Source organism: Narcine bancroftii, chromosome 14 (assembly GCF_036971445.1).
Source record: "Narcine bancroftii isolate sNarBan1 chromosome 14, sNarBan1.hap1, whole genome shotgun sequence".
NCBI lineage: Eukaryota > Metazoa > Chordata > Chondrichthyes > Torpediniformes > Narcinidae > Narcine > Narcine bancroftii.
In genome coordinates, this window is record NC_091482.1 from 47,183,727 (window position 1) to 47,208,225 (window position 24,499).

General features: G+C 44.4%; 1 protein-coding gene across 2 annotated transcripts in view; it reads right to left on the reverse strand.

The window, feature by feature from the left end:
* Window positions 1-24,499, reverse strand: part of LOC138749617 (cell surface hyaluronidase CEMIP2-like) — a 97,424-nt gene that overhangs the window by 10,551 nt on the left and 62,374 nt on the right. The window contains exons 14-18 of one of the 2 annotated variants that reach the window (XR_011348775.1): window positions 22,970-23,152; window positions 18,608-18,830; window positions 16,159-16,260; window positions 1,862-2,010; window positions 1,448-1,501 (exon numbers count right to left, since the gene is read on the reverse strand). Coding sequence is in view for 1 of the 2 variants with exons in the window: in XM_069911253.1 (XP_069767354.1) it covers window positions 1,862-2,010; window positions 16,159-16,260; window positions 18,608-18,830; window positions 22,970-23,152 (657 nt within the window). In the remaining variant the exon portion in view is untranslated. The remainder of the gene's footprint in view (window positions 1-1,447; window positions 1,502-1,861; window positions 2,011-16,158; window positions 16,261-18,607; window positions 18,831-22,969; window positions 23,153-24,499) is intronic. The other variant, XM_069911253.1, reaches the window with a different exon arrangement.

Sequence of the window (24,499 nt, forward strand, 5' to 3'; positions counted from 1 at the left end):
TTAGATTTTTAAGAGACACGAAGCAACCTAATAATGGTTGTTAAACAAGAGGGGTCACAGATACTGGAAAACCAGCGCAACACACACAATGCTGGAGAAACTCGGCAGGTCAGGCAGCGTCCATGGATGTTTTGTCCAAAACCCTTCATCAGGACTGGGAAGAAAGAAGGTGGACGTTTGACCAAAAGGTTGGGTGGGGGGCATGAACTGACTGGAGATAGGCGGTTGCAGGTGATAGGGGAATATGGGGGGATGGGGGGGGAGGTGGTGGGTGGGAAACAGTAAGTTGGGTGAGAGGAAGAAAGCAACGAAAGAGATGACACTAGAACGTCTGCAGATGTGGTGTTTGTAGTGAATACACTAAAGTGCTGGAGAAACTCAGCAGGTACACCTCAACGAAGGGCTCAGGCCCGCAAACGTTGGCGGTACATCTTTGCCTCCTAAGGACGGTGCGGGACCTGCTGAGTTTGTCCAGCACATTTGTGCATTTCCTAAGGGATGTTCTGACTGGAGCAAAAAGCAGATCATGGAAGGCAGTGGGGAGCTCGAGGAAGGGAGATGGTGGTGAGGGCAGGGGGAAAAAAGAAAGCAGAGAAGGCCAGAGGGAACAGGGAAAGCAAGATTGGTGACCGGAAATTGGAAGTTGACGTTGATGCTGTCTGGATGGATATTACCAAGACAGAATACAAGGAGGTTGACGTTGATGCTGTCTGGATGGATATTACCAAGACAGAATACAAGGAGGTTGACGTTGATGCTGTCTGGATGGATATTACCAAGACAGAATACAAGGAGGTTGACGTTGATGCTGTCTGGATGGATATTACCAAGACAGAATACAAGGTAATGTTCTTCTAATTTGTGTATGGCCTCAACGTGGAAGTAAAGTAGATTCTGGGCAGGCATGTCAGTGTGGGAATGGGGCATGGATTTGAACTGGCTGGCTTCAGGGAGCTTCTGACTGTCGTCAAACACCTTCATTCCACCTGCAGCAATCAGGATCTTCAGGAACCATCATTTTTAAGTCCACTTTCCATTTTGACATGTCAGTCCACGTATTCATCTTGTCAGTCCCAACCTCCAACTTCTGGTAACTTCTCTCCTCGTTTTCTAACCCCTTTTTCTTTCCCTGATCCCTCTGGTCCTCTTCCTCCTTCGGTCCTCTTTCTCTTCCCCCTGCCTCCTCGACCTGCCCTCCACCCACACCTTCCTTCCTCCAGAACCCCGCCTCCTTCCCTTCAATCCTTGAGCTACTATCCTCTCCTCAACCCTCTGCCCTTCCCTCTCATAACCTCCAAGATTCTTGCTCATTTCCCCATTCTCCCCTCTTCCTTCTAACCCTTCCACCTGTATTCACTTATCAAGTGCAATCCTCTGCCTCCTGCTCCCTTTTTATTCCCAGTCTTGATGACCAGGGTTTTGGCCTGAAAGATTGACTGTCCATTACCTTCCATGGATGGTGCCTCATCTGCCGAGTTCCTCCAGTAGTGATGGCTGTCATCTAGTTTAAGTAACCATTAGTTATTTAGTACTAAAATAGGCAAGTACATAGGATTGAATTAAGGTATACTTTTACATTGTTACCTTGTTCTGCAAGCTAACCATTTATTGGTGACCTTGCACATAAATGATTCATCGATGAGACGTGCACAATTTTACCTTATTTGCTCTGAACAAATTCTTAAACAGTTTATCTTTAAGTAGCCTCTTCCAGATGTCGAACTGAATGAATTACCTTCTTGCAGTGTAGTGTTCTCATTCTTGAGGGGCTTTTTATTCCATCTATATTTTCAGAGTTGCTTTCACAACCACAGGCAGGCATTTTATGAAAAAAAAAATCTCTTCAATTGTCCATGCTCACCTTTCTGGAATTGCTTCCTGGATGTAATGAGCAATGGAGTCAACTTGGATGGTGTTAAAATGCTGTCTGCCCCAAATTTCTCCAGAACACGCATCGACTGTGACAAAAAACAACCCCGGCTTCTCAAGGAGGAATGTACTATCATTCACCTGCAGGAGCAGAATGGGAACATTTCATTTTCTCTGCAGAAAAAAACCTCATGCTTAAAGTTTGAAACAGTTTCAATAGAATTCAAATATAAATTCTCCACTGGATACAAAATAATTACTACCTCTGACATGTTTGGAAACCAACACTAATTAGGCCAGTTAATCAGATGTTAAATTGTGACAGATTATGTTGTATTTTATATCGTATAGAGATATGCTTTTGAAAGATAAATTGTGGGGTTTTTAGTTAGGGCACACATTTTAAAACAGATCTCATTCAAAATGCCAGAGCTCAGCTCATGACAGACAGTCCAGGTTCCGACTGCCTTGACAAAAATGTTGAAGAATGCCTATAGAGACTTCACAAGTAGGTGTTAATTGGATCTGCTGCAGAGTAATGGATTAACATTTTGGAAAGCAACAGATGAACCAACTCAGAAGATTGGGTCCAGTTCCACAGTCTGTCTGAGAGGGTCATGTAGTTTTCTCTGACAGAGGAGAGAGAGAGAGAGAGAGAGAGAGAGAGGAGAGAGAGGAGAGAGAGGAGAGAGAGGAGAGAGAGGAGAGAGAGGAGAGAGAGGAGAGAGAGGAGAGAGAGGAGAGAGAGGAGAGAGAGGAGAGAGAGGAGAGAGAGGAGAGAGAGGAGAGAGAGGAGAGAGAGGAGAGAGAGAGAGAGAGAGAGAGAGAGAGAGGATTCAGTTCTACAGTTCAGCAGCATCAGCTGGGACTGGAATAGGACAAGCTGGTAAACTTGGGGAAAACCCATTTTGAAGGCAGGTTGTGAGTTCTTAGTTCAGCCTGTTCAAAGCCCTTGTGGCCCAAACAAAAGGAGATGGCTGGCTGTATAATGTTTCACTTGAAATAAGGGAAACAAAAAAGAACTCTGTGGTGACCTGAAAGAAAGAGGCTATCATCTGGAAAACCCTGATGGGGATCCGAAAGTATCAGTTTGTGTCCAATGAGCAACAAATCTCTCTGAAAACTGACAAGAACCTTCCTAAGCGGTAACCATTTACCTTTCAAGCACCAAAGCCTGGTGAAGATTCATAAATGTTATATTTTGTGCACAGTATAATAATTGCCTGATACCAATGAACTTGGAAGAGTGAAAAGTGAGATTGGACTGTGAATCAAAGAACTTTTCTGAACTGATACATACATGAAATGCATGTGCGCTTAGAATTAGAAGGGGGTTAAGTTAAGTTTATAGTAATAAGTTAAAGTTTGAATTTGGGAACGTCTTTTCTTATTGAAAATTAAAGTTTTGGGATCTTAATCCTTTGGAGTTTTTGTGATTTATTAGTTGATTGGTTTTTCCAAGCTAATTTAAAGGTTGTGTGTGTGGAAAACAGTAGCAATGAATGTTAGTACATTTTTATCACACCCATCACCTGCAGAGCAAGACAAAAGAGGAAGTGATGGTTATTTCTAAGGCATTAAAGCTGACTGAACTCAAGCATTGGATGAAGAAAATACAGAGGATTATAATGGAGAGGGAAAATTTGTTAATAAAAACTTGGAAAATTTTCCAGAGGATAGATCTTTTGAATTGCAATTGGAATTGGAGAAATTGAGGGTGGAAGAGGAAAGAGAAATGGAAGAAGAGAGAAATGGAGGGTGTTAGAGGCTGAGAAACAGAGGATGTATGAGGCAGAAGGAAGCTGAAAAATGGAGGAAATAGGAGTTAGAGGGAGCTGAAAGGGACAGAGAGTTTCAATTAGAGAAGTTAAAAATGGAGATGGAGAGAAGTAAGAGAATTGAGGCAGTAACTCCTGGGGAGAGGTTTTTGGCTAGGGGAGAGGTTTTTGGCTAGGGGAGAGGTTTTTGGCTAGGGGAGAGGTTTTTGGCTAGGGGAGAGGTTTTTGGCTAGGGGAGAGGTTTTTGGCTAGGGGAGAGGTTTTTGGCTAGGGGAGAGGTAAATCTAGTTCCTCCTTTTGATGAGGGGGAGATATAGATACATATTTTCATCCTTTTGAAAGGGTTGCTGAGAGCTCAAGATGGCCAAAAGAAAAATGGCATCTTACGCTTCACAGTGTATTGAAGGGAAAAACACAAATTGCATCCTCTAGTTTGACTACAAAGCAAGTGGCAAATTATGATTCTGTTAAACAAGCAGTATTGAAAGCTTATGAGTTGGTTCTAGAAGCATATAGACAAAAAATTAAGAGTCTGGTGAAAACATGGAACCAATTTTATATGCACTGTGCTCTTGGATCACGGGTTCCAGTTAAAATTCTTAGAGATACTGGAGCTGCCCAGTCACTGTTGTTGGAGCATGTTTTAACTCTTGATCAAAAGACTGACACAGGGGATATGACTTTGATAAGAAGTGTTGGAGATGAGGTAGAGTCAATATCTCTTCACAACATAGAGCTGAATTCAGAATTGGTTAAAGGACCTGTTGTAGTCTGAGTAATTTCAAAGTGACCCATGCAAGGAGTCTCATTTTTATGAGGGAATGATTTGGCAGTGGATAAAATTGGGTCAGTTTTGAGATCAACAAATCAGTCTAGTAAGGATGAGGTTGAAGAGGATTGTGAGATATATCCTGCATGTGCTGTAACAAGGTCTTTGTCTAAGAAAGTGATGAGAGCAGAGGAAGATCCAGTTGATAGAGTCTTGCCCAGTACTTCTGAAATAGTCTTGAAAGAGCAGGTTAATTGTGAGAGTAAGAATTTCTCTTTGTCAAGGAGTTAATCCAGCAACAGAAAATAGATACAGATCTTATTGACTTAAGGGACAAAGCAGTAAGTGAACAGGAGAGTAAAGAAATGGCTTGTGGATATTACTTGGAGGGTGAATTGTTGATGAGAAAATGGAGACCTCTTGATATTCCTGCTAATGAAGAATTGTGGGGGGGGGGGGGGTGATTCATCAGGTGGTCATTCCTAGAAATTACCAGAAGGAAATTTTAAATCTAGCCCACAGTACACCTTTGGATGGTCATCCTGGTGTAAAGAAAACCATGAATAAGATTTTGAGACAATTTTTCTGGCTTGATTGTTAAACTGGAGTTTGATATTGCAATATAATCTGCAAATGAATCATATCAGAGGTAAAAATAATGTGATAGCAGATGTTAAAATTGATCATGTATAGAAACATACTCTCAACATTGGGTTCCCACATTATATATTGTGTTATCACTTGATTGATTTTTAATGTCAGTTTAGCTATACTGAATTTTAACACAAGAGTTAAAATTGTATATATTGTATATAGATATGCTTTTGGAAGATAAATTGTGGGGTTTTTAGTTAGGTCACGCGCAGATACAAACACCAAAACAGATTTCATTTAAGATGCCAGAGCTTGGCTCAAGCCAGACAGTCCAGGCTCCGAGGGCCTTTGGAAAAACTTTGAAGAATGCCTATAGAGACTTCACAAGTAGGTGTTAATTGGACCTGCGGTGGAGTAATGGATTAATGGAGTAATGGACGAACGAACTCTGAATATTGGGTCCAGTGCCGCAGTTTGTCAGAGTCCAGTTTGCTGTTCTAAGAGGGTCATGTAGTTCTTAGTTCAGCCTGTTCAAAGCCCTTGTGGCCCAAACAAAAGGAGATGGCTCGCTGTATAATGTTTCACTTGAAATAAGAGAAGCTGAAAAGGAATTCTGTGGTGACCTGAAAGAAAGAGGTTATCATCTGGAAAACCCTGATGGGGCAAGACACTAAGGTGGCTGATCGAAAAGAATCAGTTTGTGTCCAATGAGCAACAAATCTCTCTCTGAAAACTGACAAGAAACCTTCTTGAGCGGTCACCATTTACCTTTCAAGAACCAAATCCTAGTGAAGAATCATAAATGTTAAATTCTGTGCACAGTGTAAGAATTGCCTGATATCGGTGAACTTGGAGGAGTGAGAAGTGAGATTGATCCACACATTACATACATGTGCGCTTAGAAATAGAAGGGTGTTAAGTTAGTTTAAGTTAATAGTAATAAGTTAAAGTTTGATCCTGTTTTCATGTTTAGGATCCTCTGGGCCTATAACAAAATCAAATTTTCATTAATTATTTGCAGTGGGATAATTATCATGGCACTAGATGTTACTAGAACAAGTGATTTTGTCAATGCGGATTTCAATATTCCAATGTGGCCTCCTCTACAACAAGGATTCTAGGCGCAGACTGGGAGACCTTTTGTTGAACACCTTCACTCTGTCTGTGGCAGTAACAGTGACCGCCTAGTGACCAATCATTTTAATTCCACTTGCCATTCCCATTTCAACATGTCTTTCCATAGTCTTATGCACTGCCAAACTACCCGCAAATTGGAGGAACACCACCTAATACTCCCTCTGGGCACCCTCCAACCAGACTGCATTAACATCAGTTTCCGTTTCAAACCCCTCCCCGAGACTCACTCTCTCTCTCTCTCTCTCCCTTTGCCTCCTTTCCTCCAGCCCCCCACCTCTTCCCTTCCCTCTCAGAGCGACCCCCTCCCCAACAGCTTTTTTCTCTTCTATCCTCCCACTCATGACCTCTTACCTGTTGGCTTCTACTGCTCTCCCTTCCTCCTCTCCCCCACCTTTTTAACCTCAGGTGCCTGCCTGTTCTTTGCTTGTACCTTGATGAAGGCCTCAGGCCTGAAATGTTGTCTGTATACCTTTGGTTCCTCTGGACGCTACGTGACACGCTGAGTTTCTCCAGCATGTTTGTGCACTGCACAGCAATCCCAGCATCTGCAGTACTCCCTGTTTAACTCAAATTCTGCCATGATAGTTTGAGAAGGCAAATTCAGTCTCCAAAATGAAATATGGACACAAGATTGGATTATGAAGTTGATCACGTGATCACAAAGCTGTTAACAGTAAAATCAGCTGGATAAAATATACCTGCTGAACTGTTTGTTTTCCAAACAAGTCCAGTCAGACATCTACACGGGTGTTTGGTTTTAAACTGCCCTTGGGTCACTCATTTGTATCAAATAGAAAGGATCGATACCATCTTTTCTTGACCAACTTTATAGTTATTCATTTATTGCCCCTCTCTAATTGATAATTTCCTTGACTTCCTTTCACATGGAACTTTCCCCATGCAACTGCCAGAAAGTGCCTGCTCCAATAGGAAGAGCACTGAGAAATGTTAATGAACAGAGAAACCAAAGGTCAAAGTCTATCGCTGCAGCGCAGGAGGTAAGGGTAGTGAAAAGGCATATGGTATGCTTGCTTTCACAGGTCAGAGAATAGAATATAAGAGTTTGGGCTTAATGGTACAACATTGCTTTTGCCAGCAGTTAGACTATGAGGTGCAGTTGTAGTCTCCACACAAGAGGAAGAATGTGATTGCCCTGGAAAGAGTGTAGAGGAGATTCACTAGGATGGTTAAAAACACAAGGCTGGAGACACTCAGTAGGTCAAATAGTGGACTTTACATAGCAAAGATAAAGATACATAGCCAATGTTTTGGGCTTGAAGTCTTCATGAATAAAATGCACCAGGTGCCCAGGGGTCAGCCTCTCGCCAGGTCTTTCAGAGAGAGTATAAAGTCTCTGGCAGACTCCCCTACTTGTTGTGACCTTGTATATAAAGCAGTCCAGAGCTACAGTCTAGCCTTCCAGGTTCATCTTGAAGAGAAACAAGTGTAAATATTAGTTTATTAAAGCTGTCTTATACTCACACTGCTGGTGTGGTTATTGTCAGTACAATTTAATAAACAAATATAGCTACTAGGATGGAAGCTGCTTCTGCTCCAACGCGGGTTCCCGACCACCTGGCGACTCTTCCTGAGGAATGGAATCCGGGGACGACCAGCATGCACGTGCATCCGAGAACAGAGACGGCGAGGGACCACTGTACTGGAATCGTGGTGGAATGCGGGGAAGACTGCAGAAGTACGATATTGCAGGTAAGAAATAGCCAAGAACCCTGCCTGCCTGTGGGTTTGCCGGTACAGGCGCCGCCGATCCTAAACCCTGATCTGACCAGAAAGGGGCTACTACAAGCATGGGTGGAAGGATCTCCACTAGTCGTGCTCCCGATCGCCACATATGTGCAGACTTCCCGACCACTCCAGAGCCAGGGAAAGCAGACACCACTGTCACTCCCCCAGCAGCAGTTTCCCCAGTACCACAGAGACCTAACGCTACCGCTGAGATCCCCCCTAAGCCCGCTGCAAACGTCCCAAAGCCAGAGACTCAGCCAACAGCCCCAAGCACCCAGGTTACTCCTCCAGCAGACACAAACCTCACAGAGATTCCACCAGCAGTTCCCAGTACCCCAGGGTTTGCCCTTGCTAGACCCAGAGAACACGTGGAGACCGGGAACGACTCCTGGGATTCCCCCACATTACTTAAGGGACCAGAGACTGCGGCTTAGCCATGTGCTGTGACCAGACAGGCTGGAGCTTGACCACAGAAATCCCGGAGCCGGCACGCACTTTGACCGCTGGCAGAGATGCTTTCTGAATTACGTGGAGGGTGCTGAGATATCGGATAAAGAGCTATTAATGCTGCTGTTACCCCAGCTGGGAGACCGCCCTTACTCCCATACAGGATGCCAGGTCCTACCAAGAGACAATGAGCACTTTACAGAGGCATTACAGTGAGGGGGAAAGTGAACTCCACTCCCGGTACAGGCTCATGACCAGGTCACAACAAGTAGGGGAGTCTGCCAGAGACTTTATACTCTCTCTGAAAGACCTGGCGAGAGGCTGCAACTTTAAAGCAGTATCAGCTCAGGAGTATGCGGAGGACCTTATTAGGGATAGAATTGTAGCGGGCAAATGATCCACTGAGAAGAGACAGCGATTGCTGGAGAAAGGAATGGTGGGGCTAGATGAGGCAGAGATTGTTGCAGAAGGTTTAGAAAGCACCAGGAAAGAATTGGAGGAGTATTCACAGGACCCTGGGGCTGGGACAAATGTCACGCTGTTGGACTCTCTAGCCCCATGAGAAGAAAAGTTTGCTGGCTCACAGGAATTCACAGCAGCAGCACCTTAAAGGTCCCAAGTGCTTTTCCTGTGGACAAAGAAAGCACCCCAGAGCCCTCTGCCCTGCCAAAGAAAATGCCTGTTCCAATTGTGGAAAATGTAGAAAGTCATGCAAAAGTCTGTAGAAGCCCCAAGGCCACAGCCAAGGCCCATTCTCATGCTAAAGAGAGGCGGGAAAGCTCTTCGTTCTCCACAAATGGAAGAAGAATGCCATGGGCAGCCAGCCACCTTGGACAAATGCTACGGAGCAGAGGACACCTTCTTCAGGAGACGAATATGACGGCAAGTACTATCGGATGGAAGGACATGCCAGACTCACTTCCCTATGCATGAATCAGGTGAGTCCACACAATTTATCTGATGCCACTGTGTGCATCAAAATTAATGATGTGAGGGTAAATTGGTTAATAGATAATGGAAGCATTGAAAGTTTTATTGACCAGGGGTTAGTCAATTGCCTTGCCCTCCCCACACGCCCGAGTGAACAATGGATCCTGTTGGCAGCCAACAGCCTTGCGGCTGAGGTAAAACAGTTTTGCAGGGTTACTAGAAATCCAGAGTACAAAACACAAAGGCTTCAAATGACTAGTACTCCCTCACCTCTGTGCCCCAGTACTATTGGGGTTAGATTTTCAGTGCCCACTAGAAAGCATTACAATAGTGCACAACGGGCCTCACCCCCCACTACGCCTTACAAAGAAACAACACTGCAGCCTGTCTGTCCTGAACATAGAACCCCCCTCCTCTGTTCGCACACCTGACCCCAGAGTGCACACCAATCGCCACAAAGAGCAGGAGGTACAGCCCAAGGGACAGAACCTTCATTAGGACAGAGGTCCGCAGGCTACTACAGAAGGACATCATAGAGCAGAGCACCAGCCCCTGGAGAGCCCAGGGTGGCTGTAGTAAGGTCAGGAGAAAAACTGCGCATGGTAGTGGATTACAGACAGACAATCAAATTTACACAACTAGATGTCTACCCCCCTTGCCACGCATAGCAGACACGGTCAACAACATTGTGCAGTACAAGATGTTCTCCACCATAGACCTGAAGGCAGCATACCACCAACTGCCCATTAGAAACAGCGATCGCATTTACACAGCATTTGAGGCAGACGGCAGGCTGTATCAATTTCTGCGACTCCCCTTCGGGGTCACCAATGGAGTGTCCCTGTTCCAGAGAGAAATGGACTGAATAGTAGATGAGTTCCAACTGAAAGCGGTGTTCCCCTACTTAGACAACGTGACAATCTGTGGCGACACTCAGGAGGATCATGACACGAATTTAAAACGCTTCTTCCAGGCAGCCGAGGAAAGGAACCTAACATACAACAGGGAAAAATGCGTCTTTAGCACCAGGAAGTTGCCAATCCTGGGCTACATAGTGCAGAACAGGGAAATCAGCCAAGACCCAGCCTATATGTGCTAGACCTCCCAGTGCCACACACGCTGAAAGCACTAAAAAGATGTTTGGGACTGTTCACTCACTATGCCCAATGGGTCCCCAACTACGCCGACAGGGCCTGCCCACTTATAAAAGCCTCAGTTTTCCCACTGTGCCCAGCAGCCACCAGAGCATTCAGGGACATTAGGGACCATATCGCTAAAGTTACCATGTGGTCCATAGATGAGTCGATCCTGTTTCAAGAAGAAACGGGTGCATCCGATGTGGCTCTGGCAGCCACCCTAAACCAAGACGGACGACCAGTGGCCTTTTTCTCGTGAACCCGAAAAGGGTCAGAGGTAAGACATTCAGCAGTAGAGAAGGAGGCCCTAGCCATTGTGAAAGCAGTAAGGCACTGGTGACATTATCTGGCATGCAAACACTTCACCCTTGTCACAGACCAACGGTCTGTGGCTTTTATGTTCGATAACCAGAACAGGGGGAGAATTAAGAATGACAAAATCCTGCACTGGCAGATAGAATTGTCTATATTTAACTACGATATTCTATACCGCCCCAGGAGACTCAACCAGCCACCAGACGCGGTCCAGAGGCACTTGTGCCATCCTTAACCACACGTCCCAGTTGCAGAGCTTGCACAATGAGCTTGGCTACCCGGGGGTCGCTAGACTGTTTCACTTCATTGAAACCCAAAACCTCCCATTTTCGGTAGAGGAAGTGAGGTCAGTGAACAAGAGCTGCCCCATCTGTGCGGAATGCAAACCACAATTTTACCGGCCAGACAAAGCCACCCTGATAAAAGCTACCAAATCTTTTGAGCGCATCAGCCTCGATTTTAAAGGCCTGCTCCCGTCCAATAATAGAAATGTCTATTTTCTAAACATAATAGATGAATATTCCCGTTTCCTCTTCGCAATCCCGTGTTCTGATGGATCAGCAGCCACTGTTATAAAATCCCTCCAACCCATCTTCAGCATATTTGGGTACCCGAACTACATACATACAGACAGGGGTGCTGCATTCATGAGCGTAGAAGTTACAGCAGTATCTGCATGAGAGAGGGATTGCTACCAGCCACACTACAAGTTACAATCCCAGGGGGAATGGACAAGTCGAAAGGGAAAATGCCACTCTCTGGAAAACGGCACAGCAAAACACCTGGCTGTTACTAGATGGCAAGAAGTGTTGCCAGAAGCCCTACACTCTATACGTTCTTTGTTGTGTACTGCCACTAACATGACCCCACATGACCGTATCTTTTCTTTCACAAGGAAAGCCACGACGGGCACAGTGCTGACTAAATGGATGATGACACCGGGACCTGTTCTCCTCCGGAAGCACTGCAGACCCCACAAATCGGACCCGCTGGTGGATCAAGTGGAGTTGAGGCACGTGAACCCTCAGTATGCCTTCGTCACATTCCCAGATGGAAGAGAAGACTTGGTGGCCACCAGAGATCTCACGCCGGCCGGATGTGCAAACAACGCGGAGGAAACACAGATGTCTACGGATCAACAAGGAGCGCAACAGCAGTCACTGGAACATCGAGTCACCCCAGAGGACCATATGATCCACCCCAGAAATCAGGACCCTGGGTACACCCGCCCCACAAAATATCACCACTCTAGACTTGATGGCAGGACCTAATCCCATACAAGAGGATCCCCAGCCCACACGGCCATCGAGTACTTCCCATTCCCACACCTCCACCAAGAAAGACCGAAAGGCAGACTACACTCTCCACCCCTATACCACTATTGAGGAGGTCCAGAAGGCAACGGAAGCCACGAAAAATATTGGACTTATGAATTTACAAACAAGGGAAGGAGGATGGGGGGGAAATAACAATTTTTTAAGGGGGGGTGAATGTGGTGATATGTAATTACACCACTAGGTCACCAGGGGTCATCCCGGTGACCTTGTGTATAAAGTCCAGAGCTACAGACTCGCCTTCCAGGTTCATCTTGCAGAGAGACAAGACCCCTTAGTGTACATATTAGTTTATTAAAGCTCTCTTATACTCGCACTGCTGGTGTGGTTATTGTCAGTACACAAACAAAAACACTAGAATGGTGAACGGACTGGAAATGGGGATGGATTGGGTAGACTGGTTTTCTCTGAGGAGTGACCTGATAGACGTATATAAAATTACGGGAGGCATAGAAAGGGTGAATGTTAAAGTATTTTTTGCCCCATGGTAGGTTATCAAATACAAGGGGGCATACACTTAATTTATTAACCAGTGGCTTTTGAAACACTAATCACTGGAACAAGCTTGAGCTCTTCAAATCAGAAATTTACTGAATTTATCTATTTCCAGCCTTCCCTGCAACTTAAAGCAGACACTTTCCTTCAGCCACCCTTCAAGCTGAAATATCATCCCCATTTCTCATTCCACAGATGCTTTCATACCCGCTGTGCTTTTCCAACATTTTTCCATTTTAATTCCAGGGGTCATCACTGGCAAGGTGGCTCTCTGGAGACTTGGAGAAAATGTGGTTGCAAAAGTGATTCAGAGGCTATGTTTTCCATTCTCCTCTGGGTGAAGAGATGATGATGTTCACTTGAGTTGCAGAACTGACTGCTGTAGCATAACTGCTTCCAGAGGTCTGGAGGACAACCACAGTTCTGGTGGCTACAGACATCCAGCTCCCCTTTACCACCTCGGTCCCAATGCTCTCATTACCAGCACAGTGCTTTCCTTGTGGTTTCTTGAACAGATTCTTTGAGGATTTCACCTCTCCGTTTACTCTTTTTAAGTCTAAGAAACCCATATTCTCACTGGCACACAAGATCCTCCATCGATTATCAATCACGCAATCTTTTGTTCTGGTTTCTGACAGAAATGGTCTGCGGACAAATCAGGAACACTCACCACAGAAGTCTTGTGCTAGTTTGAAACAGCCAGCGTGGACATTCAGCCACTTCAGTAGAATAAAAGGAACTGGGAATTGAGCAGTGTTTTTTCTTCTTTTTGTTCTCTCTTCTCCTACAGATTTCAAGGTTCTTGCTTCAACCAGATCGCTATCTCATTGAATTTGTGATTTTTATGTTCTTTACCTGTGCATGCATTAAAAGCCCAGGTTTTAAAATGGCCTTGAATTACTCGCTGTGTGCCTTTCATGATGAAAACCCAGCACTTTGCTTTGCAGCTCTGATTTTTCTAAGTGTTTCTGTGCACTTATTCAATGCACAGCTTTGAAATTCTATCACCTTTGAAATTGTTCCCAGCTACCATCAGAGTCCACGCAATACACAGAAATTCATCCTCTTTGGTAAACGCCCTTGTCGGCTTTTTCAACTCTGTTGATCACAAAGGTTTGTTTTGCTGCATTTTTGAAGAGTTGCAATGTTCCTACATCGGATTCCACTGTGAATGGAGAGTCCTTTGATTGGTTCAACACGGGAGCACCGTGGCTATGAACCATTACTTTGTGCCAAGGGAATGGATCCAGCAACAACATAGAACATTACAACACAGTACAAACCCTTCGGCCATTGATGTTATGCCAACCAAAATATTCCTACCAAAAAAAAATACCAAACCCTCCCTACCTCATAACCCTCTTTCATCCATGTGCTGAAGAGTCTTTTAAATGCCCCTAATATTTCAGCTTCCTCCATCACCACCCCCGTCAAGGCAGTCCAGGCACCCTCAACTCTGTAAAAAAAAACTTACCCCTGATGTCTCCCCTAAACTTTTCTCCCCTCTCTTTGTAGGGACGTTCCCTGGTGTTTGCGACTCCTACCCTGGGGTAAAAAAGGCGCTGACTCTCCAGTAGACCTCTATTAGGATTCCTCTCATCCTTCTGTGCTCCAAAGAGAAGTCCCAGCTCTGCTCACTTTGCTTCATGAGACTTGCTTTTCAATCCGGGTAACATCTTGGTAAATCTCCTCTGCACCCTCTTCCTATAACGAGGTGTCCAGAACTGAACACAATATTCCAAGTGTGGTCTCACCAGAGCTTTATAGAGTTGCAACATTATCTCTCGACTCTTGAACTCAGTCCCCCTATTAATGAAGCCCAGCGCCCCTTAGGCCTTCTTAACTATCCTATTTCCGTGTGCGGCAACCTTGAGAGATGCATGGATTTGAGCCCAAGGTCCCCCTGTTCCTCCACACTGTTAAGTATCTGACCATTAACTCAGCCTACTGGTTTGACCTTCCAAAATGCATCACCTCACACCTTCTGGATTGAACACCATCTTCCACCTTTGCGCCCATCTCTGCATCCTGTCTATAAGCTTTTATAATCTACACCAACCTTCAGCCCCATCCACAACTCCTCCAACCTTCATATCATCTGCAAACTTACTGACCCCATCCTTCCGTTTCTTCACCTCGGTCATTTAGATTCAGATTTATTGTCAGAGTACATACATGACATCACATACAACTGAGATTCCATTTTCCTGCGGGCCAGGCAGAATCACCACTAATTGGTAGTGCAAAAAATAAACTGCACACAGCGTGAATATGTAAACTATCAAAAGAACTGTAAACAGATAAGCAATACAAACAAACTGACTGTGCCATACAGGAAGAGCAAAGACAAAACAAAAATCAATAGAGAGCACAAGTAAGAATCCTTAAAGGAGTTCCTGATTGATTTATCATTGGTGGAGAGGGATCAGCTATTTCTGAACCTGATGGTGCAAGTCTTTTGGCACCTACACCTCTTTCCTGATGGCAGCAGTGAGAACAGAGCGTGCGCTGGGTGGTGTGGATCCTTGATGATTGCTGCTGCTCTCCGATGGCAGCGTTCCCTGTAGATGTACCCAACAGTGGGGAGGGTTTTGCCTGTGATGTCCTGGGCTGTGTCCACTACCTTTTGGAGGGCTTTACGCTCAGGCGTATTAGTGTTTCCATACCAGACCATGATGCAGCCAATGAACACTTTCCACCACACATCTATAGAAATTTGCCAGTGTTTCTGATGTCGTACCAAACCTCCGCAAACTCCTGAGGAGCTTTCTTCATGATGCCATTGGTGTGTTGGATCTAGGAAAACTCCTCTGATATAATTAATCCCAAGAACTAAAATTTGCACACTCTCTCCACCTCTGATCCCCCAATGGTCACTGGATCAAACACCTCCAGCTTTCCTTTCCTGAAGTCAAAAATTAGCTCTGTAGGACTTCGAGCAGACAACAATTTACCAAGATCTATGCTGAACTACCATGGACAGAAAAGCATTCACTGACATGGACTGTGCTTGTGATCCTACCCTTATGGTCATCTGATAAAATTATATTCTTCCTGGGGCAGTTGGAAGATCAATCAAGCTGGGCTCATATTAGATGACATTTCCTCGGTTTGCAGAAACAATGCCTGGAACTTCTAAGCCATTTGCCCTCCCTTTCAAGAGATATCTACATAATTTTCATACCAGTATTACAGATAAAAAAATCAACAGTGTTTATTGATTAAGAATTGTTTGGATAACCCCCTTTTGACTTTTAGAAACCTTATTTATTATTCCAGGTTCTCCAGCTTCCTATCATAGGATTCCAATTGAGGAGCTGTGGACTTTTGATCCAATACCACCTCCCCCTCTTCTGAATCCCCCAGCATAAAACATTAATTATCGCTCAGACCCACTTTCTGTTGGATATCAAATTAAAGACCAGCTTCCACAGTGAAATAAATTAAAATTATAAACAACACGTAAGTAGACCTTTACTTTTCAATGTTTACAACATTTTGGATAACATAACTTTTAAAAAAAACAAGTCAAATAACTGTGTTATCTGACAAGCATAAAACTCCAATATTTTAACACAAATTCAAAGTAATTAATTTATTGCCATTACCTGAATGAAAGCAAATTTGTGGCTATCTTGTAGGTCTCTTCTGCTCTGCGATTGAACCTGGAGTCTGATGTAGGTTCTGTGTGGATCACTGGTAATAGCAATCTGGCAGACACAGACATGCACTTAATTAATGTCACGAAGAACATCCTGTTATGAGGAAAAAGTGAAAAGCTATTTTATCAGTACCTGATAAAATGATCACTGGCATTTTCACAGATTGATATAATATGCAACGCTAACAAAATGTTCTATTCTTTGAGGAGGAACTCTCCGACTCTTGACAGGACTCATGTTAAGTCAGTCATTATGCAGATTCAGATCTCCTTTGGCTTTGGTTCTTAGGTGGGAGACTGGGTTTGCAGGGATTTGGCTTCTGAGTGTAAGCTGCTAAAATAGTGAAGACTCTGGCAGTAGTTTGGAACTGAGGTGTAGAAGTAAAGGCCTATGTTCTGGGCGGCGTGTGACAGTATGGTATTTCATCCTGTTTAAAAGCTAATGGACACAAGATAAGTGAAGTCACGTGGCAGTTGATAAACTCAAAAACAAGTGGTGGAAATGAAGAAGACTGAGATAATGGATCTCCGGTATCAACGGAGAAGAGAGATGCCAGCGACAAATTTGCCGATGACACCATGGTCATCGGCGGAATCACCGTCAGCAATGAGGAAGCGAGCAGGAGTGAGATAGATCAGCTGGTAGAGTGGAGTCACAACAACTCAACATTAGCACAACCGCTTCAGGAAGGGGAAAACCAGGAGAACACACACCAGTCTTTATGGAGGGCGGGGGGGGGGGGGTTGCGCTGGTGTCTCTCCCCCCGATTCGTGCTGGAAAAGAACTTCAAATTCCTGGGTGTCAACATCTCTGAAGATCTATCCTGGGGTCTCCATGTTGATGCAATCATGAAGGTTCTCCAGCGGCTGTATTCCACGAGGAGTTTGAGATTTTGTATGTCACACAAGACTCTCGCATATTTCTACAGGTGTACCACGGAGAGCATTCTGACTGGTCACATCATTGTCTGGTATGGAGATGCCAATGCGCAGGACAGGGAAAGGCTACAGAGAGTTGTGAATTTTGGCCAGCGTCATTATGGCCATTAATCTTCAATTCATTAAGGAGATTTTTAAGAGGTGATGTCTCAAGAAAACAGCCTCTATCATCAAGGAGCCTCATCACCCAGGCTATAAGAGAGGAATTTAAAATTAGAAGAGATATATACAGAGTAAATGTAGGTCGGCTTTTTCCACTGAGGGTAGATGAGATACAAACCAAAGGACATGGGTTAAGGGGAAAAGTTTAGGTGGAACTTCTTCACCCAGAGAGTGGTGGGAGTGTGGAACGAGCTGACAGCTGAAGTGGTGAATGCGGGCTCAATTTTAACATTTGAGAAGAATTTGGACAGGGCCATGGATGAGAGGGGTATGGACTTGGTGTAGGTCAGTGGGTCTAGGTGAAAAAATAGTTTGGCATATACTAGAAGGGCTGAAGGGCCTGTTTCTGTGCTGTAATGTTCTATGCCCTCTTCTACCATTGGAAATGAGGTACAGGAGCCTGAAGATATACACCCAAGGTCACAAAAAAAAAGCTTCTTCCCCTCTGCCATCAGATTTCTGAATGGAAAGTAATGCCTCACTTTTTTCTCTTTCTGCCCTATTTATTTTTAATTATTTTTTTAAAAACAGAACCGTAATTTATAGCAATTTTGCATCTGCAATGCACAATGCTGTTGCCACGAAAACAAACTTCATGACGTGTTTGTAAACCTGATTCTGACCTTAAAACAGACAGAATGGGAAACGCAAAACACATCTCACATTCATTGGTTTTTAAGATGCATTTGGAATACGAATTATAGAAAACCCAAGAGGGAAAAATTCTTCTCAGGGCAGATCTTCTCCGGGTTTGCATTAGTCTTCATCCAATTTTCAACATCTGCAGAAACGTGAACAGACGGAGGCCACCCAGATCCTTCATTCTGCTCCATTATTTAGTTAGACCTGCATCTAAATTCCATTTACCCTGAGCTGCTTCATTTTCTATTGATCTCAGCTTCCAACAATGCAACAGACTCAGGGCCTTTAGGAGGTGACTGCCCCAAATTTCCACGACCCCTTTTCGGGATGTGGTGCTTCTACATCACACTCCAGTTTGAATTGTGGGATCTATCTGCCTTGCTTGAGACCTCAACCACAGAAAAAAGTTTCTTTGTGATTGTGTTTTTTTCCCCACAAGTTAATGATGATTTGTGAAAGCTTCCAGGGCCAAGGGCAAGCTCGATAAATCTGCCACTTGTAATTTGTTTGTTTAAGCCTTGTTGCTATTTCGATCATTAGCGCTTTAGCTTCTCCAAGATTCAATGCCTTCCTGAGCTTTGGTGCCCCAGGACTTCCCCTTCTCCCCCTCCCCCCGCATTTCATGTTCAGTGCACTCAATGGAGAGAGCCTACCTGTGGTGCACCACACTGACTGCAGGGAGCAGCTACGCGCCCAGTGAGAGGCGAGAGATGATCCAGAACACTTGTGTCTCTCTTGGAATAACCTGTTTGCAAGCAGGAGTTGGTCTCCCAAGAGTTGATATGTGCCAGGATTCTCACCCGCTCACACCCGTGTTTGGAGCAGTAACTGTGACCTTTCCGGGGATGTTTTGCTTGGAGGATAATATAAAGAATCCTAACAGGAGCCAAAGAAATTGAAATGAATAATCACCAGACTGGACTGGACTCAACAATGTGAAGCAGATAAATGGGTAGTGAGAGGTATGGGTGCGGGAAGCAGGATGGGGCACGGGGTGGGGAGAGACAATAGGTGGGAAGGTGGTAATGAAATGAACTTCTTGCACATAAAGTGGGTGTATGGAGCTGAATTTCAAGAAAAAGTGATCACACAGCATTTTAGATTAAATAAATCCACAACACCGAAGATTCAGCAGGTCAAACAGTGCACTTTATGAGCAAAATGTCGGCAGGAGAAAAGATAAAGATACATAACCATCGTTTTGGACTTGAACCCTTCATCAAGGGAGGCTTCTGCCGACAGTTTGCTCAGACCTTGATGAAGGGCTCAAGCCTGAAATGTTGGTGTGTATCTTTATTTTTGCTTTTTGAAGTACACTATTTGATCTGCTGAATTTCCCAGGATTGCATTTTAACTTCAATCACATGGCTACAGACATTCGTTTTTTTTTACTTCTGCAGTTTTGGATTGATGCATTTTTTTCAGGCATTCTTGGCAACTACCCAAATAACATCTGCAGCTTACTGTAAATATTCGTGTAATGCGTTTCATATATAATGTGAACTCCCCTCCCCCCCATTTTTGAGGAGAAAAATTTTGCCCCCCGTGTATAATACGACCTCCCCCTCCCGTCACCCACCCAATTCGTGCTGGCATCTCTCCCCCCTCGCCCGCTCGAGTTGCACTGCCATCTCTCTCCCCTCCCAACCTCGTCGCGCTGCCGTCTCTCCCCACTCTCGCGCCTGAGTCATGCTGGCGTCCCTCCCCCCCTCTCCCACCCAGGTTGCGCTGGTGTCTCTCCCCCCGATTCGTGCTGGTGTCTCTCCTCTCCCCCCCCCCCCCCCAACCTCGTTGCACTGCCATCCATGCAGTCAACTGCTGATAATGAGTGCTTCAAAATGAACCAGCGAACATCGCAATGGTTGCATCTTCAAGTTGTATAGAATCTATCATCAGCTGACTACATTATTAAACCTGGCAGAAAATCTTTTTAAAATTATAACCTCGTGTATAATGCGACCTCCCCCCCCTACTTTGAGCTCAAATTTTGGGACAAAATTTTCCGCATTATATTCAAATATTCACGGTACATGCTAGCACATTACTAAAGGTTCACATCTCCACTCGACTTGCACCCTGTTAACTCTCTCTCAATTGGCAGGTCTTTTGGCTTGACCAGAAGATCCTTGGGTTCAAGACTTGACCACAAAGACCCACTTGATACATCAGCAACAATGAGAGGCTCCTGTCTGGTCACTTACCACCTGACAGTTGTGGAAACTTGCTACATGCAAATTACAGGCAGCACAGCGAGCAACGTGGGTAACGCAGCACTGTTACGGCGCCAGTGACCGGGGCGGCACTCTCTGTAAGGAGTTTGTACACTCTCCCAGTGTCTGAGTGGGCTTCGTCTGGGTGCTCTAATTTCCTCCCACCGTTCAAACATATGTAGGTTAATTGGGCAGCATGGGCTCGTGGGCTGAAAGGGCCTATTACCGTGACCAAATTGAAATCTAAATTTACCTGCTAGACTTCCTACAACCCAGCAGTAACTGTGTTGTAGAAGTACCTTGATGGTTAGAAAGTACATTGGGAGGGGTCTGAATTTTTGAACAAATATCATCCTTTCTTTGATCTTTCTCTGAGCGCCTCCCCCCCACGTAGGTGATACAATCAATATGATAGTTTCTGAAAGTAGCGGGGAGGACATCAAAGAGGGATGGGTGAAGAAATCACAAGGAAATGAAAGAGCAGCTGTGTCAGATAGTGAAGGGAAGCTGACAGCCATGGTGCGTCAAGCCAGGGCAGACGCCAAGGAAAGTATGCTAAACAAAGCAAATTCAGAGCTACAGGGCAAAGCCTAATGTTCCTTATTTAAATGCACATCTCCTTGACACCACAGGTACGAGTACAATGTAATAAGTATGACTGAGACGTGGTCGCTGGGGTGAGCAGAAGTGGGTGCTCAATATTCTGCTTTCTTGTTCCAAAGGCTGGGGTGGTGAGTTGAGTTGAGTGGTGAGTCTGCTGATGCTGGGGTCGAGTGCAATGCAAAAAGAAAATACTGGAGAAAACTCTGCAGGTCACGCAGTGTTCATAGGGACTAAAGAAAACCCAACGTCCGGGTCTGGGCCCTTCTGCGGGGAAAACATGAAATAGGAAAATTGGGTACATGGGTGACCAATGATCAGTAGAGGACTGATCAGAAGAGAGGACATGAACTTTGAGAGGAAATTATTGTGCCAGAACAGTAAACAGACACACTGAAGAAAATTTTGCAACAGTCTTCACATATCGGCCATAAGATACCAAAAACAATCTCTAATGGGTAGAACTTCCTGCTACGTTTTAAGTATTGGAGAAACTCAAGAGGCTAAAGGTGCACATGACCAGGACCCCAGGGACTGCGGAGATAGTGGACTCATTGGTACCAGAAGATTGGAAAACAGCCAATGTGATTGATCGAAATGGAAAATTCAGAAGGCAGGAAAATACAAGCCAATGAGTTAACAGCTCGTATTAACAAGATGCTCACGTCAACAGTTAATCATTTAGGAAAGCTGAACATAATCAAACCTAGACATGGTTTAATGAAAATTAAATCATGTTTGACAAATTCACTCAAAATTCTTTGAGGATGTATCAGAGTTGATCGAGGAGATCCTAGGGGATGGAGTGTATTTAGATTTCCAAGATGCCACATAAGGGGCTTGTGCATAAATTTAATATTGGAAGAAACATGTTAGAAATGGATTCAAAACTGAATGTCTCATTGGAACCAGGGTGTTGGAATAAATGATTCCCCCCTCCCACCCCCACCCCGAGGAGGTAACTAGTGGATTACCACAGAGATTAGCCCATGATTTACATTAATGACGGAAGAATGGTCAGTGTACTAGATTTCCAAATTTTCCCCCATCATATGGAATGGGAAGCAAAGCACATTGTAATAAGGCTGCAATGGACAGATAGGCAGATCGGGTGGGTAAAATGGAGTCTAACGTGGTCTTGTGTTTCAGTCAGAGAAAGTGAAAGGTAGATTACCCGAATGGAAAGACACGGCAAGTGAGTGAAGTACTGAAGGACGAAGGTGTTGTACAGTATGAATTGTAATGTTAGCAGGCAAGCCCGATAGGTAGTTAAGAAGGTAAACAGCATTTTGGCTTTCATTGCAAAGGGGTGGAGATTAAAAATAGGGAGGTTTCGTTGGAATTGTAGAGGAGTAGGCGAGGCCTCACCTGAAATGACGTGGACAAATTTGTTCTTTTATCTAACAAAAATGAATTAGAGCTTCTCCAGGCTAATTCTTGGGATGAGTTGTCCTACCAAGAGAGAGAAATATTCTTGGAGCTTAGAATAATAAGGGATGTTTTAAATTTACAAGATCCTAAGGGGGCTTGGCAGGGTAGATGTCAAGAAGTATCTCCGAGTGGGAGTACCTTGAACAAGGGAACAAACAACAAGTTAATGGGTGACCATTCAACCCCGAGGTACATAGAGATTACTTCTCACAGAGGGCGGCAAATCTCCGAAACTCTCTTCCCTGGAGGAAGGTGGAAGCTGGATCATTAGGAAGTATTTAAAGAAAAGGATAAATATTTGATAGATTTAGGAACAGCAGGCATGGAGGAATGGCACAGGAGAGGGGATCAGACACAATCATATTAGAAGGTGGGCAGATTGGAGAGGCCAGTGGCCTACTCCTGCATTCTGGGGATAACTTGGCCATCTTCATCCACCCTGTGCCGCCTAAACCCAGCTCAGTTAGCTCATTGCCGCTAACTCATCAGCTGCAGCCAACGTATTCCTCTCAAATGCCACAATGAAAGAGTCAGTCCATCTGCACTCCCTCCCTCCAAGGCATCAGCTACTAGATCGCTGGCTTCCCTTCGCTCCCATGGCCGAGATTTCTAACTTCTGGGGACATTGGAATTCTGAGCCTTTGACCAACTGGTTCTAAACAATACCAGCATCTGCCAAATTCCAAACCCCAATCATCGGGTGCTCATCGAGGAAGCCGACCCAGCAGCACCTACTTTGGCTAAAATTAGGAGCGCCACAAAGTAAGGACCTACCCAGAGTTGGTGTCAAAAAAATACTGGTTCTTGCTTCGGTTTTTTCGAAGAACGTGTAAAGAGGATGCTGCTTTGTAGCGTCTCACACTGTGCACTCTTCCATGAGGTCGTTGGTTTATATCGGACATGACTTTAAACACTGTTCCTCTGGGATAACAAAGGCCAACCTGGATCCAGTCCCCTCTGTAATATCAGTAACAGAAATATAGTTACTTCCTCCACATTACAAAACCGGGATTTATGGTTTAACTCTAAAACAGATTTATATCCTGATAAATTAATACGTCAATAATCCATAGTTTACTGTACATCACTGTTAAACCTTCTCCCCACTGTGAACTCGGTGTCACAGTATCTGCCACAGTTACATCACTGTTAAACCTTCTCCCCACTGTGAACTCCGTGTCACAGTATCTGCCACAGTTTACCGTACATCACTGTTACACCTTCTCCCCACTGTGAACTCCATGTCACAGTATCTGCCACAGATTACCGTATATCACTGTTAAATCTTCTCCCCACTGTGTCACAATATCTGCCACTGTTTACCGCACATCTCCGTTAAATTTTCTCACTACTGGGCTAATACATTATTTAATGTATTCATATTAAAGCCCTAACACATTTAATTCTTTTTGTGTGCTGCATTATAATAAATTTCCCAATCATCTAGGTGAGGTTTAATGCAGTATGAGAAATGGAATCATCGTCACTTGAAAGAAAGTATGGGATGTGGTGCACTGGCAAATTTGCAAGAAGCCAAGAAATGGGGACATGATGAACTGGAAGCCCTGATAAATCAAAAGGGAGAGTGGAAACTGGGGCCTCGGTCAGTCTGGGGAAATGGGATCTGCAAAGGGTCAGATTCCAGGTTATCAGATGATTAATAACTTTAATTTTTGTTTGGTGTTCAAAGAATGAATCAACCCATAGCTTTGTCTGGAAATACACAAGTCTAGAAATTAATAAATCATATTATTTTTACAATTCCTTTTTGGTGGATGAAGCCTGCTAATTCACAATAAAACAGGTATAGTGCAGGGAAATTTACCAAACATTGCTCCTTCCAGAAACAAGATTGAAGCTGGAAAAGATCACAAACTGGGTCAAGGCTCATGCTAATTTGCCTTCCCATCTGCTCTGCGTGCAACATCACAGGATCGTTATCAACCTTGGGTCACTGGTTAAGATTTGTGTCTCAGAGATGGAAGACTTGAGTTCAAATCCTAACAGATACATAGCCTTGGATCAACATCAACGTAGGAATGCAGGGAAGATATTAAGTAGAAACTATCGACTGTCACACGTAGATATAAATAGGATTTTTCCCACATCCTAGTTCACATTTATTCCTTAATCAACATCAAAGCGAGTATCTGGTCACCACTGGTTGCTAGCCTCCAATCAGAAAAGCAACACCCTGCTACTACTCTTTGCCTCCTTGCAGTAAGATAGTTTTGAACCGAACTGGCTAGCTCACCTTGCATCCCATCTAGCCAATGTTTCACATTGTCCTTCTGCATGGACCCC